The 21,850-nt window shown below is 40.9% G+C and overlaps 1 protein-coding gene across 4 annotated transcripts in view; it reads left to right on the top strand.

Annotated features, from left to right (window-relative positions):
• Nucleotides 1-21,850, top strand: part of SPAG16 (sperm associated antigen 16) — a 624,134-nt gene that overhangs the window by 29,615 nt on the left and 572,669 nt on the right. For 3 of the 4 annotated variants that reach the window (XM_075000810.1, XM_075000812.1, XM_075000813.1), the window contains exon 9: nt 5,334-5,476. In XM_075000810.1, the coding sequence (XP_074856911.1) occupies nt 5,334-5,476 (143 nt within the window). The remainder of the gene's footprint in view (nt 1-5,333; nt 5,477-21,850) is intronic. The other variant, XM_075000811.1, reaches the window with a different exon arrangement.

The raw sequence follows: 21,850 nt of genomic DNA, 5'->3' as shown, positions 1-21,850 counted from the left end.
AAATGTTTGCTCGTGTGACAAATAGCACAGGTTGGAAACAGCATTCCTAACCTCCAAACACACTTTTTGACTTGAGGACACACATGCAGCCTTGCTGTGTGCAGCTCTTGGATCTTGGGAATTAGCCAACAGGGCCAGTCCTCACCTCCTATGCTGATTTTGGGATGATGTGGATTTGTGCTGTGCATTCTCCAAACAAATACAGATTGATTTTCCCCTTCTGTGATGCCTCATGGAGAGTTCATATATAGTACGGAATGGAGGTGTTTCTCTGTATGAGCTCCCTACTGCTTTGGCCACCAGTACAGTAGGAATGCTGAAATTCTCTGAGGTTTGGGCCTAACATGCCTTTGACTTTTCTCTTTTGGAGCTAGCTCCAACCTGATCAGATTGTCCAGCCTAATCCATACCTAAAATTTGGGACAACCTAGCTAAATCACTCACAAATATGAAAAACTACAGATTATGCTAGCTCTAATTACTCCCTCCTGAGAGGGTAAAGTTGCTATATTAACTGAAAAACACCTTTTCTTGCCATAGCAAATGACTGCATTACAGTCCTACCACAGTGTAGCTGAAGATGTGCTACTGTTGTGTTTGCAATATAGACACAGCCTCAGTGTGGGTCATTGTCTCTAACAGTAGGGGACAGAATCATAGCTGAGGGATTAAGTCCCACCACACGCCTTCTGGAGAGTCCCTTAACTGTGTTTTACATCCTTTAGCTACTGGCAGGGAAGGGAAGTCCAGCATCAGTTGCAAAAGAGAATTAAAGTACAGACATGATGGAAGGGCTATCTGGAATGACCACAGCAGCTGCTCAGGTAATAGCCTAGAAAGATGGTGGATAAAAGTAGAAAGAGGAGAACAAGACTCTTACCTCTGCCAGAAGTTGCAGGAGAAGGGATTTGTGCCTTGTGCACTCCAGCCATCTCTTCTGTCAGATTGGAGATATTTCACTTTGGCTGCCTTATCCCAATTTGGAATCTGGCTCCTCAGGAGTTCCCCACCAGTGGAGAGTCTGACCCTGAACCATGAATGTCTCAAAGCCTGATGGAAAAATGAAGAAAGCCTTCTGGCTGCTGGAGGTGAATCCATCATACAGCAATGGTGTGTCACAGAGAAATCATGAATCTGCCACAGGCACAAAAACAAACAGCCATTCAGACTGGGGTGTTTGTGTTTATATGTGCCTTTCTGCAACAGAAGTCTCATAATTATCCTCACTCTTGCCTTCCATCATCAGTCAATTTGATACCCTCACCTTACTCTCTGGGGAAACCAAGAATTCTGCATGGAGAGAAGGACAGAGGAGAATCCCCCTATTTAGGAAGAAATTCCTTTTGGGTTATGGAATGCTTGGATTTGGCACAAAAATGCATTTACCTCAGAAGCTTGCCTCTTGTGAGCGCCAGGAAAAGACTGCAGTTTCTCTTTAAAGTTATTCTTCTATTCGCTCTCAAAAGAGCAAAGAGAAAATATTTCCATTAGTAAAAGTAGTATGGGGACTGCTTGTCAGACTCAAATTCCCAATCACTACCTTCCCCCAAAGAATTAAAGGGAAAAAAGGGGAGGGGGAAGGGTCCTTCAAATAATCATTCTCCTGACTCCTCCCCAGAATGCGGGAGAACTAAGGGCACTCTTTGCAGGGTTTTCATACACCGAATGAATAAAACTTAATAAAAGGAATAGAATTGTTTGTGTCTGGTTCTTCTACTTACAATTTAATTCATTGTCATCCTCATTTTCATGGGCATCAACAAAAGAAAAAAGGCTAGGAAATTTGTTCAGTTTGCCCAAAAGAAGTTGGTGGGGAATGTGGGGGAGGAAACGAGAAGAGAACCAGGAGCTTCTTCACAGGAGATGGTGAACTGTGAATCTGCATCAGAGGATGAAGTGAAGCAACTGCATCATTTGAGAAGAGGTGACTAAAAGGTCATTAGATATGTCTGTTTATCCAGTGGAACACCATTAAAAAGGATTCCAAGGACAAGGATGAGATTGGATTTGTAATTTCTGTACCAATCAGTTCAGAATCTGAATTCTGCATTCCCTTTCCTGTCTTTGTGAAAGGTAATTGAGGCCAAATGGGAAGCACTGGCAAAGTCTGTGAGGTTGTGTTGGCATAACAAAAAATTCAACAATGTGTACCATAGCAAAGCAGCTTTTATCTGTACCCAAGGTAGACAGGGAAATTTCTGCACTTGTCACAGTGCTACCTCGGTGGAAGGGGATGCTTTCTTGAAAAAACCTCACAACTGCACAATGGACATTTCTCAGAGGGCTTCTGTTGTGACAACATGGTTTGCCAAAATAATACAGGTCTGGATAGCAGGGAGACAGACTCTCTTCCCCTTCTGCCCACCAAAAAAAAAAAAAAAAGTTGGGTGGGAGGCTAAGAAATCATTTTTACAGGATGGGGACCAACTGGGTAAGGGGTGGTTCTGCAGAAAAGGACCTGGAGATTACAGTGTACAAGAAGCTGGATAGTGTGCCTTTGTTGCTAAGAAAGCTAATAGTATGTTGTGCTACATTAGTAAAAGCATTGCCTGCAGATCTAGGGAAGTGATTCTTTTCCCCCCATTTGGCACTGCCAAGGCCATATCTAGAATATTGTGTCCCATATTGTGCTCCCTACTATAGCAAGGATGTGGACATTAACCAATGTAAGTTTCTATTATCTGTGTTGCCCTCCTTTAATTTTTTACCAAATTCTGTTTCAACCTTTTCATTATCTTGCCCATGATCAATGCCAAAATGACAGGAACATTATTACTGGGTTGTCCTGGCTACTCTTCAAAATTCTGGCACCACATTCATTTTCTTCGAATTTTCTGGAACTTCCTCAGCGTTCTGAGACACATTGAAAATCAACATTAATTGTTCAAATTTTATGGGGCAGTTCTCATTTTAAAAATGTCTAACTTTACTAGTTGTGTTTTATTATCTTTCAGAGATACTAATGGAATGGAAACAGTATTAACATTATCACATAATGTGATTATTTATTTTTTTCCCCAACTACTTGGCAGGAATACTTGGCTACTTTTTCTGCATGATTATTGACACATCTGTCATTTCCATCTAGTAAAGGATCAATACCATTGTTAGGATTTGCTTCATTCCTTATTGACATTAAACATGATGGACATTTGCTTCTTCTTTTGTCCCTTTGCTTCAGTTATGCCTTAGTGAGTAGGGTTACATTTTAAGTATCATGAACTGGAGGTTAACTGTTAAAAGGAGCAGTTTACTTATATCCTCCCTGATTACATACAAACTACATACTCTGACAATTAGGATAGAGTCAGTGATTTTTTTTTCCTTGTATGACAGTTATTTAACACTATGTCTGGGGATGCATCAGACATTTTCCCTCCTTTTTTTCAAACTGTAAGGCATGACTCTGATTCCCTCCTCCAGTTTTTAAAATAAATATTTGTTCGTAACGGGAAATTCTCTTCAAGCTCTGGTTGAACAAAGCACTTTTGCATGCAACAGACTTCAAGCATGTCCATGCCAATTGGAGTCCCTATTGACATGTTTCCTTTTAAGTCTCTTCACATTTGTCGTGTGCTGAAGAGTTTAGCTGATTTGGGGGGTCAAAAGGATAAATTTATTAGAGTGAGTAGACAAAGTGACTTTAGATATTTTTCACTGACCAGAAAGATGGCTATTTTGTAAAAAATGTAATGACAATTTTCCCCATGTTCAATATAAACTATATTTTTACATGTTCTGTCCAAAACTTGAAATAGAACCTTTGACAAAGTAGGATTATCTGGTCACAGAATTATTATTTATTTACTAGTATTGCCATAGTTATGAACCAGGATCTTGTTGTGATAGGTGTTTTGCACAGAACAAAAAAGACAGTTCCTGGCCCCGAAGATCGAACTAATCATTGTGCTGGCTGATATATATATATATTTGAACCCAGCACTGCTATTAGAATCAGTTCTGAAAAACATGCAATGAAATTGTTAGCTGCTCAGTACATTTCTTTTCTTCTCTGGGACCTGCAGCAGTTTATTGCACAGTTATGAAGTGTTACTTTCTTCTTGGTTGAATTAAATGACTTTCTTCTTCATTGAATTAAATCACTGCTAAGCCTGTTACTCTGTTTCCTTCTTCCTTGATTTGATGTTACTACTCTCAGGATGTCATGCAAAAGGAAATTTCAAAGGCACTAGTTATAGAAGTTAGACCTAACTGACCCTTTTCTTAAAAAAAGTTTCAGAATGGGAAATGAGCCATTTTATACAGTATAATCACAGTCCTTTAGATTTTGGTCATTCTTTCAACCATTTACTGACTTTTTAAGCTCTTTAACTTTCATGATTCTGTTGTGGTTTATAAATATGTATATTTCACAAATGCAAACAAACCCAATGTCCCATGAGCATCATAATTGCTAGTGGTTGACAGTTATTGAGTGAGAGAAAAACTTTCCGTATGAATAAAACAATTCTGCATTATACAGTAATTCAGGAAATGTTATTCAAAGCATTTATGGCAGTAGTTTTCACTTTGCTTCACAGTTTTTTTCCTCCCCCTTTTCAAGTTTTTATTGGAGTTTCATACAGGAGTTAGAATTTCATGATGAACCACTACTTTACTTACAATGAGCAGATTTTTATTAGCTATATATGGTTAATTTTGTTGGTTTCAACCTAGTCATTTACGATCAGCATTTGGTGCTGTGGAAGTACAAATATATTTGGGTTCACTAGAAATTCTGGAAAAAAAAATTAGGGTAGAACAGAACATTTTGTTTGACCCAAAAATGAAGAACTTTGTTGGTTCTGAGAGCTTTTTAATGTGTTGCATTCCTCCCCCAACAAAAGGAAATTGTGAAACAGAATTTCTGAACATTTTGTTTTGACATTTGTGTATGTTTTATGTCTTTTTTTCAAATAAACATTTGGCCAAAGTATCATCAAATCTGCAATTTTTCTCTCCCCATCCAATTACCAAAACACTGCAGCTTTTCTTAGACTACACATTCAATGTTATTTTCACGTTTTCAGTACCAGAATCTGTAGCATATTAACAATCTGGGAGTTGTAATAAAACTTAAAAGGACTCACACAAAGAACTTGTATCAAAGGGGCCAAACCAAGTGTAGCAGTAATACATAATTCTGGAGATGTGGAACCTGATTACTTGGAAATTTGAAAATCACTTTATTTCAAAGATGTATTTTGCATTACTTGCACCTGACAGTGTTGTTTATGTTTTTCACATTGAGATTATGACTAGGTAAATAAGAGTTTTTTCAGGAGGACACAAGAAATAAAATATAAGAGGATGAAATAGTTTTTATTTTATAGCAGGTCATAGATGTGAAAGGGAGGATGGAAGACAAGGTCCTACACAGAAAGCTGTCCAAGAAACAAGGGAGCAAAAATATCTGTGTGATGGTGTTGCTCCAGCCAATGAGCCAACAAAACAGAAGGGCAAGAGGTATTCTAAGGTATGAAACCTTCAGTTTGATTGGTGTTGAATAACGAATTGTCTGTTTTATTAAGTTATCAGGAAAGATAGTGAGTCAGTGTAACTGAAAGCAGAATCTGGCCGTATGTTCTCACATGTATAGGAAATGTGAGCAAGGTAAACAGCTGATTGTTAAAATGCTCTTGAATTAGTATTTCTTTAGCTTGAGTATTTGAACAGAATAGTTTAGGTATTTAAATGGAGTTATAAGAATATTCAGGGATAATATCACAATGATGATGATACAGCTCAGACCAACAGAGGTTGCCTTGGCTGCATTATCTGCAGCAGAAAAGTCTGGTAAAACATTCCAGACCGTATGTAGATTGATCACTCAGCTTATTCATGGGCTGTTTGTGACAATGCAATATATGCCAAAAACAGTAGCACAGATAATGTGATTGGCCTGATTCTTATTTACAGTAAGACACCTTTGAGTGCTCTGGTGTTCTAAAGGGAATTTAATAGCAGGTAAATTAAAATTACACTCACTCTAAAGCCCTTTTTCACTACTTGGATGTGTATAGGTGCCTTAGCATACATACGTGTCAGGTCCCATGAGCCTGGGAGAGTTGCAAGCAGCAGGGACGACTAAAATTTAATAATCCATTTCTTTATAATGAAATGGGGAAAGACAGTTAAAAGAAACCATGTGAAATATCAATAGAACTGGCTGTAAAAATGCTTTCCACATCTTTGCAGGAGGGCTCAGAGTGTTGAAAGCTTAGTCAAAATCAGAGTAAACTGTTTACTCTTACTAAGAAATCTTATACTTTCAGGTATATCCACCTGGGTTTCATTGTTACCAGTAAAAATTGAACAAAATGCTCAGAAATTGTCTTTGATATATTAGGTTAGAAACACTGGTATTAAATTTACAATTAAAATATGAATAAGCTCTAACTCTTTGTTTCTATATCTTTTGAGAATACTGGAGTCCAGAAATCTGCTAAATAGTAACCTGTTGGTTTGATTTGCTCTATGTCAACTAGCTACAAATACATCCAGTAGCTGAGTTATCAAGTTTGGTCCAAGGACAGTCAAACACTTCAGTATCTCTGTCTTATAAGAGCTGATGTTTAATTTAATACCCAAGATGTGCTTGATATAAAACCTACAATAACAGTGAGAAAGCTGCAAGGGTTTTTTGTACAGGGAGTGGATTTTCCTGGTTCCAAAAGGTTTGTTTCGAGAGTTAGGTCATAAAACAGCAAGCCAGGAAACAATAATACCAAAATCTCTACTCTTTTTAATTTTCCTGTATCAATTGCATGAATACCTCATCGGTTAAGCATTTGAATCTAATACTGCATAAGACATTTCCTTTAATGAAGAAAATTCAAACAAACTTTGATAATATTATTGTTTCTCTGTATGTATTTGGAGTAGATTTTTATTGATTTATTTCTTATTAAATTGTCAGATTTCAGTTAGAGTGCACTTCACAAATGAAAATGTTGGGTTTTGTGAAGAGGGCAATTTTAGCTTGTCAGTGTTGTATGTGTTGTGGCAGTAATTTATTGTAAGATGTAATTTTATTTTCTTACTGTTTTATTACATGCAAAACTTTATTGAAAGAAGAATTGTAAAGCTCTACAGCTGAGATATTTTCTACCACTCTCAATTACAGGTTGAAAATGGTAGCAAATGACATTTAAAAAAATCAATTTACAGCAATGACATGTAATACAGATAGGAATAACAATGCTGGTAATCATTAAGACTTGATAAGATCACATGTGCATGTGTATAAGAAGTCAGAGCTGCTTTTTGGAACTGAAAAACCCTTTGGAAAATGTAGGAAAAAATAGTTAAAAAACTAAGATCCTGATCCTGCATACATGTATGTACCTAAATAATCTTCTAGCCTAGATCTTTAACTGATACAAATTATTATAGCTCCACTGAAGTCAGTCTTCATCAGTTGAGGATCTGGCCCCTAAAATTCAATTCACATCCATGTAGTTACCAATATGCAAGTGTATTTGCAGAGTGGGACATTATAATTTTAAAATTGTTTAGTGACTTACACAGGCTTTTCTACATAGTAACCTTATAAATAATTCTTTTCTTTCCTGAAATAGTCAAGGCATAATAAATCAGTGGAGCAACAAAAAAATCTTTTTTATTTTAAAATAAAATGCATTTTCCAAAGAAATTTACACAGTGCCTGTGGTGATAAGAATTGCATTTCTATAGTATTATCATAATTCCTTGCATCTCTACTCTGACTGAAGAGTAGAAGAGAAGAAAAGCTGCAGCTACTGCCTAGAGAGCTAAAGAAGAATTCCTGTCTCTCTTCTTACTCCTGTTTCCCATTGGGGCTCACACCCAGGCCCACCAATGGGGAGTGGAGTAAGGAGGCAGTTGCTACGTGGCCCAGTGATTCAAAAGGGCCCAAGGTTCCTGGCTGCTGCTGCCACTGTGGCAATGGCAGCGCTCAAAGCCCCAGGCTCTTTAAATCACCACTGAAGTACCGCTGATGGCTGGATGTGAGGGGATGTGGCACAGTGTTGAGGGCTGGCTACATCCTCTCCCAAGAGGCAGACTTCCTGTAAAATGACTGCCAGCATGATGTCTGGAGTTCATCAGTACCAGTCTCAATACAGTAAAAGTAAGAGAATTCCTCCCCCTAAACAGATTCACCACCCTGAGATAGATGCCTCCCTGTGAGGCTGGGGAGATCAGCTACACAACCAGAGAGTCCAGATCCAGCAGCCTTCCACAGATGTTGACCCTCCATGTCACTCTTCTGAAGTGCAGGGTGGCTAGGAATCTCTTTTCACACCTTCTGCCTTTCATCAAAAATACCCACCCGCCCTGTACGTCATTTTGGAGAAGGTGTCATGCATGTTCTACACAACTCACCAGGGGTCGGGGTGTGCTCAAGATCTCCTTCCCTTCCTTTTGTGATTTTAAACTATCTTTTAGACTTCATAAGGTTAAAACTCTTTCTCAGCTTCCCTTGCATACATCTCACAGTGAAAATGGCTTTCCACTGGCAGGTAGAACGATATCCTTTTTTGCTCACCAGAGATGCATAGATTCCATAAGTAAAGTGGGAATCACTTCCCACATGTGAGACCACTCATTTCAGCCTGGGATCTTAACCTACTTCTCATGACTTTAACTAGACGCCCCTTTGAAGCCATGGCAGCTTGCTTTCTGTCTGACACCTGCTTATTATGAGAGCATTTCTAATTGCCACCAGCTCAGCTAGCTGCATAGGAGAAAGACCCATCCTGATGGCATCCGTACCATGCATGGTCAAAGAAACTAAGGCTGAATCACTGCTTTCTTCCTGAAGTTGCCTCTGCTTTCCATATGAATTAGCAGATCACTCTTCTTGGGGTTCTGCCCTCCTCAAAACCACATTTTAATATCAGGGTGGCAATTATGCACATACTAGACTATGGGTTGGCAAAATACGAGATCTGGTCCATCAGAGCTTCAGATCCAGCCTGCCACAGTTCTCTGAGCTGCCAATGTCCCATGGCGCAGCAGGATCCTTGAGCAGGCTCCCTGCCTGTGGTGTCCTGTATGCCACATAAATGGCCAGCTGCTGGGGCCAGCGTTTGTACCTCTGCATGGCATGTGCCCCATGGGCAAGGAAGGGGAATGGTGCATACTGCCTCTGCCACTAACGCAATCATCACAGCTCCTATTGGCCAGAAACTGGGTAGCGGTAGTTCCCTGGGCCATGCTTGCTGGCATGAGTAACTTGTACACTTCCCACCCCGATGGTGTACTGCACAGACACACTTGGCTCCAGCAGCTGGTCCCTTTGAGTAGCATGTGGGATCCCACTAGGCTGTTGGCCAGAGACTGCCTGGGAGGTAAGTGCCTCCTGGCTAGAGCTTTTACATGGCAACCCCTTTCCACCTCCCGCTCCTCCTGCCTGGCACACCAACTCTCTGCCCCAGGTCACAACCCATACTCTTTTTGCTGTCTCTTGCACCCCTGTCCCTGGTCACAACTCCATCCCAGAATCTGCAACTCCTCCTGCATTCCAGAATCCAATTTTGCATCCAACCCCACTCACAGACCTTGCACCCGCTCCTTCACCCAAACGCCCTTCTTCAGGTAACAACTCTCTCCACCCAAATTCCCTCCCACTCCCCAGACACACTTTCTGCACCCTAGTCCCTGATTCCAAGCTCCTTTGTGTATGCAATGTCCATCCCAGACCCCTGCATCCCTTTCACAGAAAAGTTCAGACCTTGTTCACATCCCAAAATCTTAGACTATTGTCTAAATTATTGTCCACCCTGTCCTAGATATTAGTCCTGTCCAAGTGAAATGCTAGTGCTTGCTAAGAACTTTAGGAATTCACCTAAATTCTTCCTTTCAGTCACAGAAATATCCACATGCTGCACAGTGTCCACTCAGATGCTATCCCTGGTTGCATTAATCACAGTTATCAAGGAGACAAACTGCTTCTTCCATCCAGAGTTTGTGTACAATCCTTGAGGTCAATTTCTGCCTTGGTCACATTTCTTAAACTTATCCCTATCTCGGAAATCTGCAGAGCAGCAACTTGAGCCTATGTCCACAATTTTACAGAACATTGTGTGGTCACAGAAAATTCAGCTTTTGATGCCATGTTTAACTCCACAGTCCTATCTGTAGTAACAGAATTCACTCAACTGGTGGATACTGCTCAGAGATCACCTACAGGAGAGCACCTATAGGGATGCTAGTCGAAGAAGATGAGGAGGTTACTCACCTGGTTGGTTCTTTTGAGATGTGAGTCTCTGAGAATGCTCCACAACCAATCACCCACTCCTCCACTACAGAGGTTCTCCATAAGGTTCTGTGTTAGTGAAGGAAATGTGTCCAGGATTTCCCATACTGTGCTCAAGGGAGAGAGAACATGTGTTATCTCAACGGACACTGCTAACACAACTCTGCAAGTAGAAGGTCAGGGGTGCACATACACTCCAGTGGGGCACCCATGAGGAGGACACATCCCGAAGAACAATTGTTACGGCGCAAGTGAGCAACTTCCTCATTTGGAAAGCAATGAAGCTGTCTGACTGGATGACAAAAATGTCATATGTATTTAAACAGAATATACAAAAGATACAGTTATGACATTTTCCATCTGTAGTGTGAATTTATTACCACAAGCCACTTCAAGTAGTGCATTTCTGGGAAAGGATTATGCTTTATTGGCTATGAAGCCATTGTTCTTTGATCATATCACACAATGAACCCAAAGAGGGTCTATCAAAGCAATGTGTAGGTTGTCATGATTCATTGCATGCTAAGTATGATATAACAATATGCATCTCTTGGGAAGGATGCTTCAAAAGGAATGTTAAATGTGTGAGAACTATTGACCTAATTCTGATTTCAGGTACTTGACACATGTTTTCAGGTATTTTATGAAATCTGCTGTGGAGCTAGCACAAGCATAGAAATTGAGACAAGATTTATAGCAGTTTAATATGTAAACTTTGGTATAAGCCTTAATAAGAAAGGTTGCAGGAAAGCCATTTGCTGTTTTTATAGTTTGATTCTTGTTTAACTAAACTGTTAGCCATCAACTCTGACTCTCTGATCATACAACCTCCTTCCACTTCACCTGAGTCTCCCCACTTCCAATAGTGTGACATTTCAGATAACAGATATGTAACTTAATATGCAGGATGCCAACAGCCTGCAGTGAGAAGAATAGGTGTAAGTTGTTAAACTCCCACAGTGTCCCATAACCAAACACAAGGCTAGGAAGGAAATCCATCAACAAGGAAACTGAAGAATGTTAAGATGATATCCATGGATTTTATAGTAACCTCCTAGCTGCTTCTTAGGACTCAGTGAGAAATGGTCATTTTTTTTTCAATCTCTTTATTTTGGACTTTTTCTATAACCTGGTGAATGTGTGTGAACTCATAATTGTTCTTTGCTCATCAAGGTTTTGCTGATTTTTCAGGATATCATTACGTTTCTCATATATATTTTCTACTATGATCCTTCCCATCACTGATATATGGTAGGACATTGTGAGACGTCTTTGGACGTCAGTGTTTTGGTGGCTATGACAGTTGAGGGCATGACAAAACAGCTGGCACTGAATTCTACAGGCAGAAATTCAGTTATTATGAGGGGGCATCTAGGAACTAAAATATGTTTTTAATAAAAATATGTAAGGATGAGAGGGTTTCAACTATTTCTGATGTCCTTATATGACAGCTATGTGTACCTGAAAGCTTCATCACAAGCTCCCTGTGCAGTCTTTACCTAGCCATTTTTCAAGTGCGGAGACAGGTTGTGATTGTAAATTCTACTTATTTGGGATTCTGCCATACTTTTCAGTGAAGACACATTTTTAGAAAAAGGTCAGGATAGGTCTCTCTTAGTTTGTCCATCTTTTGTCCTCCTTAGTGTTTTCAGTCAATCATTGGCAGTCTTCTGGAGATCTGCCCCCACAGTGATCTAGAGCTCAAAGTTAAATGTCCTGAGTTGAGGAGGTGCCTGGGACTAAGTTCTGTGCTATGCAAAACAGAAACAACCAAGATCTGTCAGGAGGGTCCTCTTAAAGACCCATGCACCATAAGTGAACCTCATTGCCCTGCATCCAGGACTACATCTCCCCCATTTGGTATATTACAGCGATCATTTGGAACTTAAAAACCTCAACACCTTTTTTTTTTCTTCAAAGGAAGTCTTATTTGCTCATTTAGGCTTGCACTGAAAAATTTTACTCATCCATATAGCTAGAACACTCTGTGGCAAAAAATGAAAGGGCTCCTTAGTACAGGGGAAATCAGGAATCCTTCTGCTGTGGGTGAGCCACAGGAAAAGCCCAAGTCCTTTGCTCCAGCATCCATAGGACTCTGCATCATTCAATGTGAACCTTGTAGATACACAGTGATTTAGGCAAAGAGGATTGCACAGCCATCTGGCATATGATACCAGATGTCCTTTCTGTGGTAAAGACAAATACAATGTGGTAGCATATTGGATAAAAATATATATGCTAAGGGAATGAGAGGCTTGATTGGAACACGCAGGTGAGAGTGGTAAAGCTCAGACTGTATAATTAATTTCAGCATTCTGACTTTTGAGCACTTAAATGTGTTTTAATGATTTGTTTTATTAATTAAGGTGGATAATGCCTTTTAAAAATCCCTAGGAATTAGTAGCTTTCATATTCTTACTTGGCTCTGTGATGAAGTGTGGATCCCACAAAGGGCCTGAAGGGGTTAATGAGGGTCTGAGAGGACAATTACCTTATGTGGTGGGGCGTGGGAAAGAGTGCCAAGCCTAATTAGAGAGAGTCCAGTGGGAGAGGAACTGAGTAATGACTATAACTGAAGAAATACAAAAAACAAGCAGTCCTGTAGCACCATTAAGACTAACAATTTTATTTATTAGGTAATGAGCTTTTGTGGGTAAGACCCACTTCATCAGATTTTGTCTGATTGTCTTTTGTGAAACCACAGATAAGTATGGCTACCCCTCTGAGATTATGACTGAAGAAAGTTCATCGTGGAAAAGGGAGCATCAAGAAGATAGTAAAAAACCTCTGCAGCCACTCTCTCAGACTTGGCTGGAGGGAGAGAACCCAAGGAGAAATTTGCCTTGGGATCGTCTCCCAAGGTTGGGGTGAGTGTGGCAAGAGTCTGAGAAAGAGCAGCCACTGGGTATAGAGGAGGTTTCAGTGGCAAGTCATGATAAAATACTTGGATTTGATTTGCTAAAGGAGAGCTCTGGGAGGTGCTCAATGGAGGAATAAAGCAGTAGAGAGGGTTTAAGATTGATTTAAGTTTGCATACCCTTAGTTTAGGATTTCTGTTAGAGGATTCAGAGCAGAGCTTGAAGGTATGTCTATGCTGCAGTTAGGACTGAGTCTCAGGTTCAGTAGATACACTTGCTCTAGCTTCACTGATGTGAGCATGATAAAAATTGTGTAGACATTGTCGCTCTGGCAGAGATTCAGGTCAAATTTACGCTACCAGAGAAAGTAGACTAAGATACAAAACTCCAGATACAAGAATAGCATAGCTGGAGTCCCCATACCTTAGATCAAATTTCTGTGGTGAACCCACTGTGGGATGTCAATGGGAGAAACTCCGCTATTAACTTCCTTTACTCCTTGTGACTTGGTGGAGTACTGAGGTCAATGGGTGCACCATCAGCAATCGATTTAGTGGGTCCTAATTAGACCTGTTAAATCGGACCTGGAGATCAATCGCCAAAGTGTTTATCTCCTGGTAAATGAAGAAAACATCTTAGGCTAGATACCTAAGTGTGACTTGTTGGTGTAGGAGTATGATGATCACTTCTGGTGTGAGTAGTCCAATATTCAAATTCCAGACAAGCCTTCATTGTGGCTCTCTTTTTATTTGATGCTGGTGAGACCACATCTGGAATTTTGTATCCAATGCTGCCCCTCCACCTTACAGAAAGGATGGGGACACATTGGAGACAGTCCAGTGCAGGGCAACAAAATGATCAGGGGGCTGGAGCACATGACTTATGAGGAGAAGTTGAGGGATTTAGGCTTATTTTGTCTACAGAAGAGAAGAGTGAGGGGGAATTTTATAGCAGCCTTTAACTACCTGAAAAGAGATTACAAAGAGCATGGAGAGAGGTTGTCGTCAGTGATGTCTAATAACAGAATGAGGAGCAATGGTCTCAAGTTAAAGTGCAGGAGGTCTAGGTTGGATATTAGGAAAAACGATTTCAGTAGGGGGTGATGAAACTCTGGAATAGGTTGCCTAGAGAGGTGCTGGAATCTCCGTCCTTAGAAGTGTTTTTCTCTTTGGTCAAGACAGGACATAGCCCTGACTGGTATGATTTAGTTAGGGTTGGTCCTGCTTTGAGAAGGAGATTGTACTTGATGATTTATCTGTGCCAAAGCAGAATACTACTCCAAATTTTTCTATTTTCTCTCTTTTTTGGAAGGTTTGTTGAGAAGCAATCCTCTCCTATATTCATCCTATTTTTCTGGATCGTCTTGGTTCAGTTTCTTTCTACATTTGCTCAATTATTTCGGTTTTAATGACTGTATTTGATTTGGTGATTCTGTCACTATTCTGCTTGGTTTTATGAGAAGCAATCCCATTCCAGGAATATCCCACTTTCCTGACTCAAGCAACCCCTTATGTTGCTTTGGGTTAGGATAAGAGGAAGCTGTATACTAATTTGGTGGTCCTGGTTCTTACCAATATGGAGGAATTCTTGATCAAATTCTTGATCAAAGAGACGAAGGCTGAGGCCACACTTGGCTAAAACTTCAAAATGGCCATGCTAGTGGCCAAATCGAAGAATACTAATGAGGTGCTGAATTGAATATTCAGCACCTCATTAGCATTTGCATGCTTCCGGCTGCAGCATTTCAAAAGCGCCACTTTTGAATGCGCATGGCTCAGCACGGCTGCATGCGGGTCCTTTTCGAAAGGATCCTTCACATTTTGAAATCCCTTTATTTCCTTCAGGTGAACGTAATGTCAGATGAAGGAAATAAGGGGATTTCGAAATGTGCAGGGTCCTTTCGAAAAGGACCCCCATGTAGCTGCACCGAGCTGAGGGCATTTGAAAGTGGCGCTTTTGAAGTGCTGTGGCCGGAAGCGTGCGAATGCTAATGAGGCTCTGAATATTCAATTCAGCACCTCATTACTATTCTTTGATATGGTCATTGGCATGGCAATTTTGAAGTTTTGGCCAAGTCTGGCCACTGCCAAATTCTCTAAAAGGTATAGTAAATGTTTGCAGAATGAATTTTAGTCTACACCACGAATTTCATAATAATTCAAGTGTGTTATATAAACAATTAGGTAGAGTCTTATGCACTGGGTCCTTGTCTTCACAGTAATATCTAAATGCTACAAATACAAATAATGCTTGACTTTGTGATCCTTTCACATTTATCTCAAAATGTTGGAAAGTAAAGTTGTATTTGAGTTAGCAAGAATAATCTCACCTAGGATGCATTTTTAAAGTAATATTTTTCCAAAATGAACATTCTGCATACAGGATTCTGTAGCTAATTTACATTACTGTTCAGGGATATATTAAAAAGAGGGCATGCATGCTACAGCACTGTATACTTACCAAAATGAAAAATTAATGTAAATTGAATGAGACCATAGTTAGCAATACTAATTGTTTTTCTATTTTTCCATTTTAATGTAGTTGAGTTTTAATTATTCATGTATAATACTGGATCTCTTTCAAATTACAGAAGTGTGATTGAAATGTAAAATAAGCACTCAAAAGCCTAAAGTCTGGAGGAAGGGGCTCAGGTGCTCATTTAGTGTGGTATTTATATTTGAAATTAACAATTCTGTGTTGAATTATGGATTTTCATTCTTAAATCTTCCCAATATTTAAACAAAGCTTTTGCATATGTAAATATCTCCTTAAGAAAAATGAAATTAATTTTTCATGAAGCTAAATCTAAACACTGAATCTGTCTAATATAGCACAAGCATTTTCAGCGTAAACATGGAATTAGCTCTACTATTCATCATATTCAGTATTTGCATTATATACTTGACTTCTGGGAATAAAAAATAAAGTCTTAATTGTTTTTGATAGAGTATACTGCAGAAGTTAAATGAAAGAAAATGCTAAGGTTACACTTCAAATAGCTTATGAATTAATAATTAGGTTACTCCCTAACCATTGCAAGTGTGTTCCAGTATAATGTTGACTATACCCTTTTTTTTAAAAAGTAGTTTTTGCTTAAGCAGTTTTAAGTGTTTGAATAAATATGTAAACACATTATTGACTATTGTAGTAGTATATAAACCGTCTTCCAGTCTTGGGTGGCTCAGTTATCACCTGCCCAGGTGCATGTGTACTGACTGTTAGTGCTGTGGTCAGGATTTGGAAAAGGAGCAACAAAGTAGTTGAGGAAGGAGGAGAAGAGCGAACGGGTTTCTCCAGCTGAGTTGATCTCTGCTGCTTTTAAAATGTCTTTTTTTTAAGGGCTGTTGTTTAGCACCCTCCTTAGTCACCATTGGAGTAGAAGTTATATGAAGGTTTTATGATACCAACAGATCATCTAGTCTTTTCCGAAATGCAGAACCAAAATAATTATTGATACTGTCTGTGAAGGAGTTTCCTCCCCACAGGCACTGCCTATTGTTCGGGCAAGGGCATGACAGTTGCTCTTCTGTCTTGGAGTTCCCTGATGATGTCTGCTCTGGCCCCACAATGGTGTTTTCTCTTTTGTAGCTTAGTTTTACAGTTGGGCTATCAGTTTGTGTCCACTCCTTTGGGTATATGTAGAAGATATGTAGAGCAAGAGGTTTCAGCCTTTACCTGTCTAAAGTCCTAGACTTGGGACTCTTAAGGTAATGGTGTTTCTCTAGGCCTAAGTCTTTGCTATCAGAGAGAGGCATTTTGCCTCTAGCCTCTTTATGGAGCATGCAGAGGAGCATGCCCACCTTCTCTACTGGGCTTCAATCCAGGGTCCAAAAGATAGATGGCTGAGTCATGCACCCTGGAGTGTTATGAAGGTGCCTCCATGGATCAATTCCTACCAGTCTCCCTGTGGACGAGGGAAAAGCCAGACCTTATAAACAAAATGAAGGCAAATTCACCAACCTTGTGTAACCCCAGAGCCACTGAGACCACTGACAAGGGAGAGTGAGGTCTCTGGTCCACAGCATTAGCTGAGAGCCAGCTTGCTTGTACCTTCTGCAGTAGAGCCCATGGGTTTAGCCCCTAGGGTCACAGGTTCATTCTATCTTGCCGACCTTGGTCCCTCAGCCTTATGCTTGCAAATGTCCAGTGAGGTGTTCACTAAGCAGGTCAAGTAGACCACCAATAGTTAGCTTCTCAGCTCCTCTCTCAGTCTGTGCATGCATGGCAGGTGTGGTGGCCTAGAGCAGCTCCTCAACCCTTTCCTTTACAGCTTTGGGTTTCTTAATCCCATCACAGTGTCATACATGTACTTAAATCACTTGGAAATTGCATCACCTGGTTCACCAGCAGATCATCTCATTTATACAGTGCCAGATGGTGGTAGTGCCAGTGAAATAGTTGTGTGTAATAGTAATACCAGTGAAGTTAATGTGGTTTTTTTTGGCAGAATATGACATGAGATTTTTAATACTCAGTAGCGTCAATACACATTTCAGCTAAAATAATCCTCCTGCTGCTGCTATAGCAATTTTTTCTCTTTCATTCAGTCTTATTCCTGTCTCTCATTATCTAACTTTCCATTCTTCAAGTGCTTGGTCATATCAATTTCACTCAGTCTGCATGTGCTGCATGCCCTATTGTCAGGAACTTTTTCCCTTAAGTAGCCCTCATTGGGTCATCTGGGACCCCCGGAGTGTCATGTTCATGGTGCTAAATATATGAGCCTGCTGACTTGACCTCCACTTCAGTTCCTTCTTATCTGTCTATGGCAGCATTGGAATTGTCTTGCTTCTTCACCAGTGCTCCCTTATTATGTTCTCATTTTTGCTTTATTATAGTTATTGCAGAAGGTGTGAGCAGGATCATTCCTAATCTCCTCGCCCCATTCAGGGCTCCAGGGCATGTTGAAAAACCAAGGTTTTAGGTCTTGCAGTGCATACCACAACCCCATGACAAAGGGTGACACCCCTGTCCCTGGACTCCTGTTTGAGGTTCTGGGGGAAGCCATCAGTCTGAGCACTGCAAGATTTCTATGGTTTTTAAACCCAGTACCAAGAAAGAGTGGGATTTCTATTTGAGGCAGCTGCTCGTGGAATGTGCATTTTACCCAGTACCTGGGGATAGCCAAGGCTCCGGTGTTAATTTGCAATTTGATGCTGAGAAAGGACTCTGCTGCAGTAGAGCATTGGCTCTGGCAGTCCCCGGCACTGCAACAAGGCACAGTGCCCCAGCACCATTCCACTTCTCCCATGCCTCAGAAGTGTAAAAAGGGAGAGCGACATTGCTCACCTCACAATGCTCCTGGAATGCTAGGGAACATTTCATGGCACCCAGGCAAGTACCCAGCTCCCAGGCAGCATGAATTGGTGCTGTTGACTCTGGCAACCCAGAAGGCACCAAAGTGAAATGACTCCCTGGCTGGGTAGAGGTGTTAAAACACTGCTGAGGCCACATCTTGAAGAACAGTTATGAGAAAGCGAGCAACGGTTCTTCTCACACTCTTCCGTAAGACAAAAAGGCCTTCCTGCTAATGCTTTGAATTAAAAACAAATGATTCCCTGATCTTACAAAGTCTCCTGGTATAGTATTGTGTTACTTAAAATAGAGCTAGCTAAAATCTAATACTGCTTCAGGTAGGCTTCAGGTAGGGATAATATTATTTCATGCATGACAGATTCAATTTACATTTTTTTGTCTAGTGTGTCATTTCTTTAGTTTTGAAGTTTTCCTTGTTATCATTTAGTACCAATGTCTGTGCAGTGCAGATAATGTACTGCATATTGTAAGTCATCTAAAGGAGATCAGCCAATCAAAACTGTGATTTATCGTGCATGCAAGGATCTTGTATTTTTGCAGGGATGCCTCTTGTCTCAAACAATAGAAAGCAAATAGGCATTACAAAACCCACAATGTTTCTGTAGTTTCAAACAAATCTTACTTTTGAAATAATTGCACAAAATTGAGACTGCTTACAAGTAATTTTCACAGGTTAACATGTTAAAGAAAAAGGGCGGGGGGGAATCACAAAACTGTTTTTGTTTTTGTTTTTTTACAATCCAGTCAGTACATCCCTTACTTGTTCACAGACGTATATGTTATGTAGCACCCTTCATCATAGTCTAAATCTATCCCACTTTCACACTAGGAAGCTTAAGAACATGTTCTGATATTTTGGTAAATGTTTAACAACAAAGCTAAGTAATGTAAACTATATCAGTTAGCAATATGCCAATAGCAACCACACCGCCTTCTGTCCCAGCTATTTAAAGGTGTCTCCTTGCTGGCCTTAGCATAAGAGAGAGGCTTAGCTTTGCTTTGTAGTTTTGTGCCGTAAGAATGCATAATAGAGGAACCTTACATAAGAGATTTCCAGGTTTGATCCTTGACCTTTCACATTTACCAAAGAAAAAAAGTCAGGGTATGGGCTGGTTGCATCAGCTTGGAGACATATAAAACATTCGTAAAGGACTCAGTGGAGCCTTAACATAGTATTTCAGCATTTGTGTTAAAACAGCAGTTATGTAACAGTAGCCAAATTGTTTTTTCTTTTCCAAGTGCAAATACAGTTGTCCAGGGATGGCCACACAGCATAGATGGATAGCATGGGTCTGTGATTCCTGGTCTTGGCAAGTGGGTACTGGGGAAAGAGGGTGAGTGAATATATGGAGATGGGGAAGAAACTGGTAAAAGAGTAGCAAGTGGTGGTGGTGAGGAATAAAGGAGATGCAGGGACTGGATGTGGGAAATGCTGATTGGTGTTATGTTTTGTTTGGCATTAATCTAGTACCTAGCAACCCTCATCAAAAATCAGGGCACTGTAGAGCTAGGCCTTTTGCAAATATGTTATGTTTTCAGAAGGACACAGCAAGGTAAACTCACATGAAATTTGGTGTAAGTTGGGTGACCATCTGTCCCATATTAGGTGGAACGGTCCCATATTTAGGGAGCCAAAAAGGCGTCCCGATTTATTTTTTAAATGGGACCAATTGTCACTTGTTTGTTGTATCCCCCCATCCCCTGCTGACCTTTTCCTGTGCTGGCCAGAGACTTGCAGGTTTTTTTTTCTGGCCACCACCTTTTTTCAAATGTAGCTCCCACCTGCTGCACCACTGAGATGCCACTGCCAGCCTCAGCCCTGCTCAGGTGCATGGTTGGGCTGGAGCAGGGGAGCTGGGGCCATCACAGTGCAGGGCTGGGGCCATCACCAGAGCCCCCTCCACCCCCAGTTTGCTATGGAGCTGGGGTGGATCCAGAGCCCTACTGCAGCTGGAGGCCTGTACAGTGTGGGGACAGAGCCCCCCCAACCTCCACCACATCACAGAGCCAGGGCTGGAGCTCTTTCAGGGCAGAGGCTCCCCTGGAACTCCTGCAGGGCTGGAGCCCTCCTTCTGGAGTCCTGCCACGGGGCTAGGGTGGAGCTGGGGCTGGAGGCTTGTACTGTGTGCGGCCCAAGACCCCCGGATGTCCAACAGGGCTGGGGCACCCCCCTTCTCTGGAGTCCACAGCATCGAGCCCTGAAGAACCTGCTTCAGGCTTGTTTTTCTTCCCAGCCCCAGTGGGCCAGGGGTGGGTGTGTGGGGATCTGGCTAGGAAGGTGGGTGCAGGAGTGGGCTGGGGGTGGGGCTGGCTGGGAGGGAGGGTGCAGGAGCATGCTGAGGTTTGAGCAAGAGGTAAAGTACAGTAGTGGGTGGGAGGTTCAGAAGCAGGCCGGGGATGAGAGGTCTGGGTGGGAAGAAGGGTGCAGCCATTGCCTGACATAGGATGACCGTCTGTCCTATTTTAGCCAGAACAATCCCCACCGCAGGGTGTCTCGTATTCACCCTGGGGGTATATGGTCACCCTGAGCATAAGAGAATGCACCTCAGTTTCACAGCTAGTGGTATGTAGGAGAATGATGTGTCCAGTATCAAATCCAGTTGCCTTTGAGTGTCCTAATCCAATAGCTCACGTACTCACTTTGCAGCTGGATGAGCTGCTATGGGCTTTTCAGTGTGAGACTGAGTGAGACTCAAACCCATGAATTTCAGGGTTATAGTCAAGCTGCTTAAACGTATATTTGGATTAACTTTGCCCTGTGGCAGGAGAATGGCTCAGAGTTTTCAGTTTTCTACTTCTATTCCCATCCACTGTTCCCTACCCTCATTTCACACCAGCTGTATCTCCCTTGTCCCTACTTCCTCCTATAGACTTGTTAATGGGTGTCAAAAGGGGAACCCTGCACAACTTTTAAACTGTGAGTTTTTTAATTCAGAACTTTCAGTAATTCACATTCAAAAATACCATTAGTAAGACTGAAAGCTGAAAATGTTTCAGTGGAGACCAACTCTGATCCACTACAATATTGCTTTACAAATAATCTACATTCTTAACACTCCTCTTCTGCCTTAATCTCCCCTTGTCCCAAGATTATCATGTCTGGCAATGGAGAGTTAAGAGACTTCCTGATGAAAATGGCTCTATCGGAGCTTGTTGTTTTCATATGACAATGAAGAAGTCTCGTACAACAATTGCTCTTATATAGCAGTTTTCATCAGGAAATCTTTTGTCCAGGCTTCTAGGAATTACAATATTGTAAAAAATAAAAATATTATTTCGCTAACTCAGATTTTTTTCCTTAGTCTTCTTTCCTCTAAATTACCTTGTGGAAGAAATGTGTGCCAAACATTCAAAAGTCTGGGAACAATATTTTAAAATTCTGTAAATTTTAGTTGTCATAATAGCATGGTATAATCAGACCCATTTCACTTACGTG

The sequence above is a fragment of the Carettochelys insculpta genome, chromosome 8 (assembly GCF_033958435.1).
Source record: "Carettochelys insculpta isolate YL-2023 chromosome 8, ASM3395843v1, whole genome shotgun sequence".
NCBI lineage: Eukaryota > Metazoa > Chordata > Testudines > Carettochelyidae > Carettochelys > Carettochelys insculpta.
The sequence above is the reverse complement of the archived record's forward strand: the minus strand, read 5'-3'. Positions and strand labels throughout refer to the sequence as shown.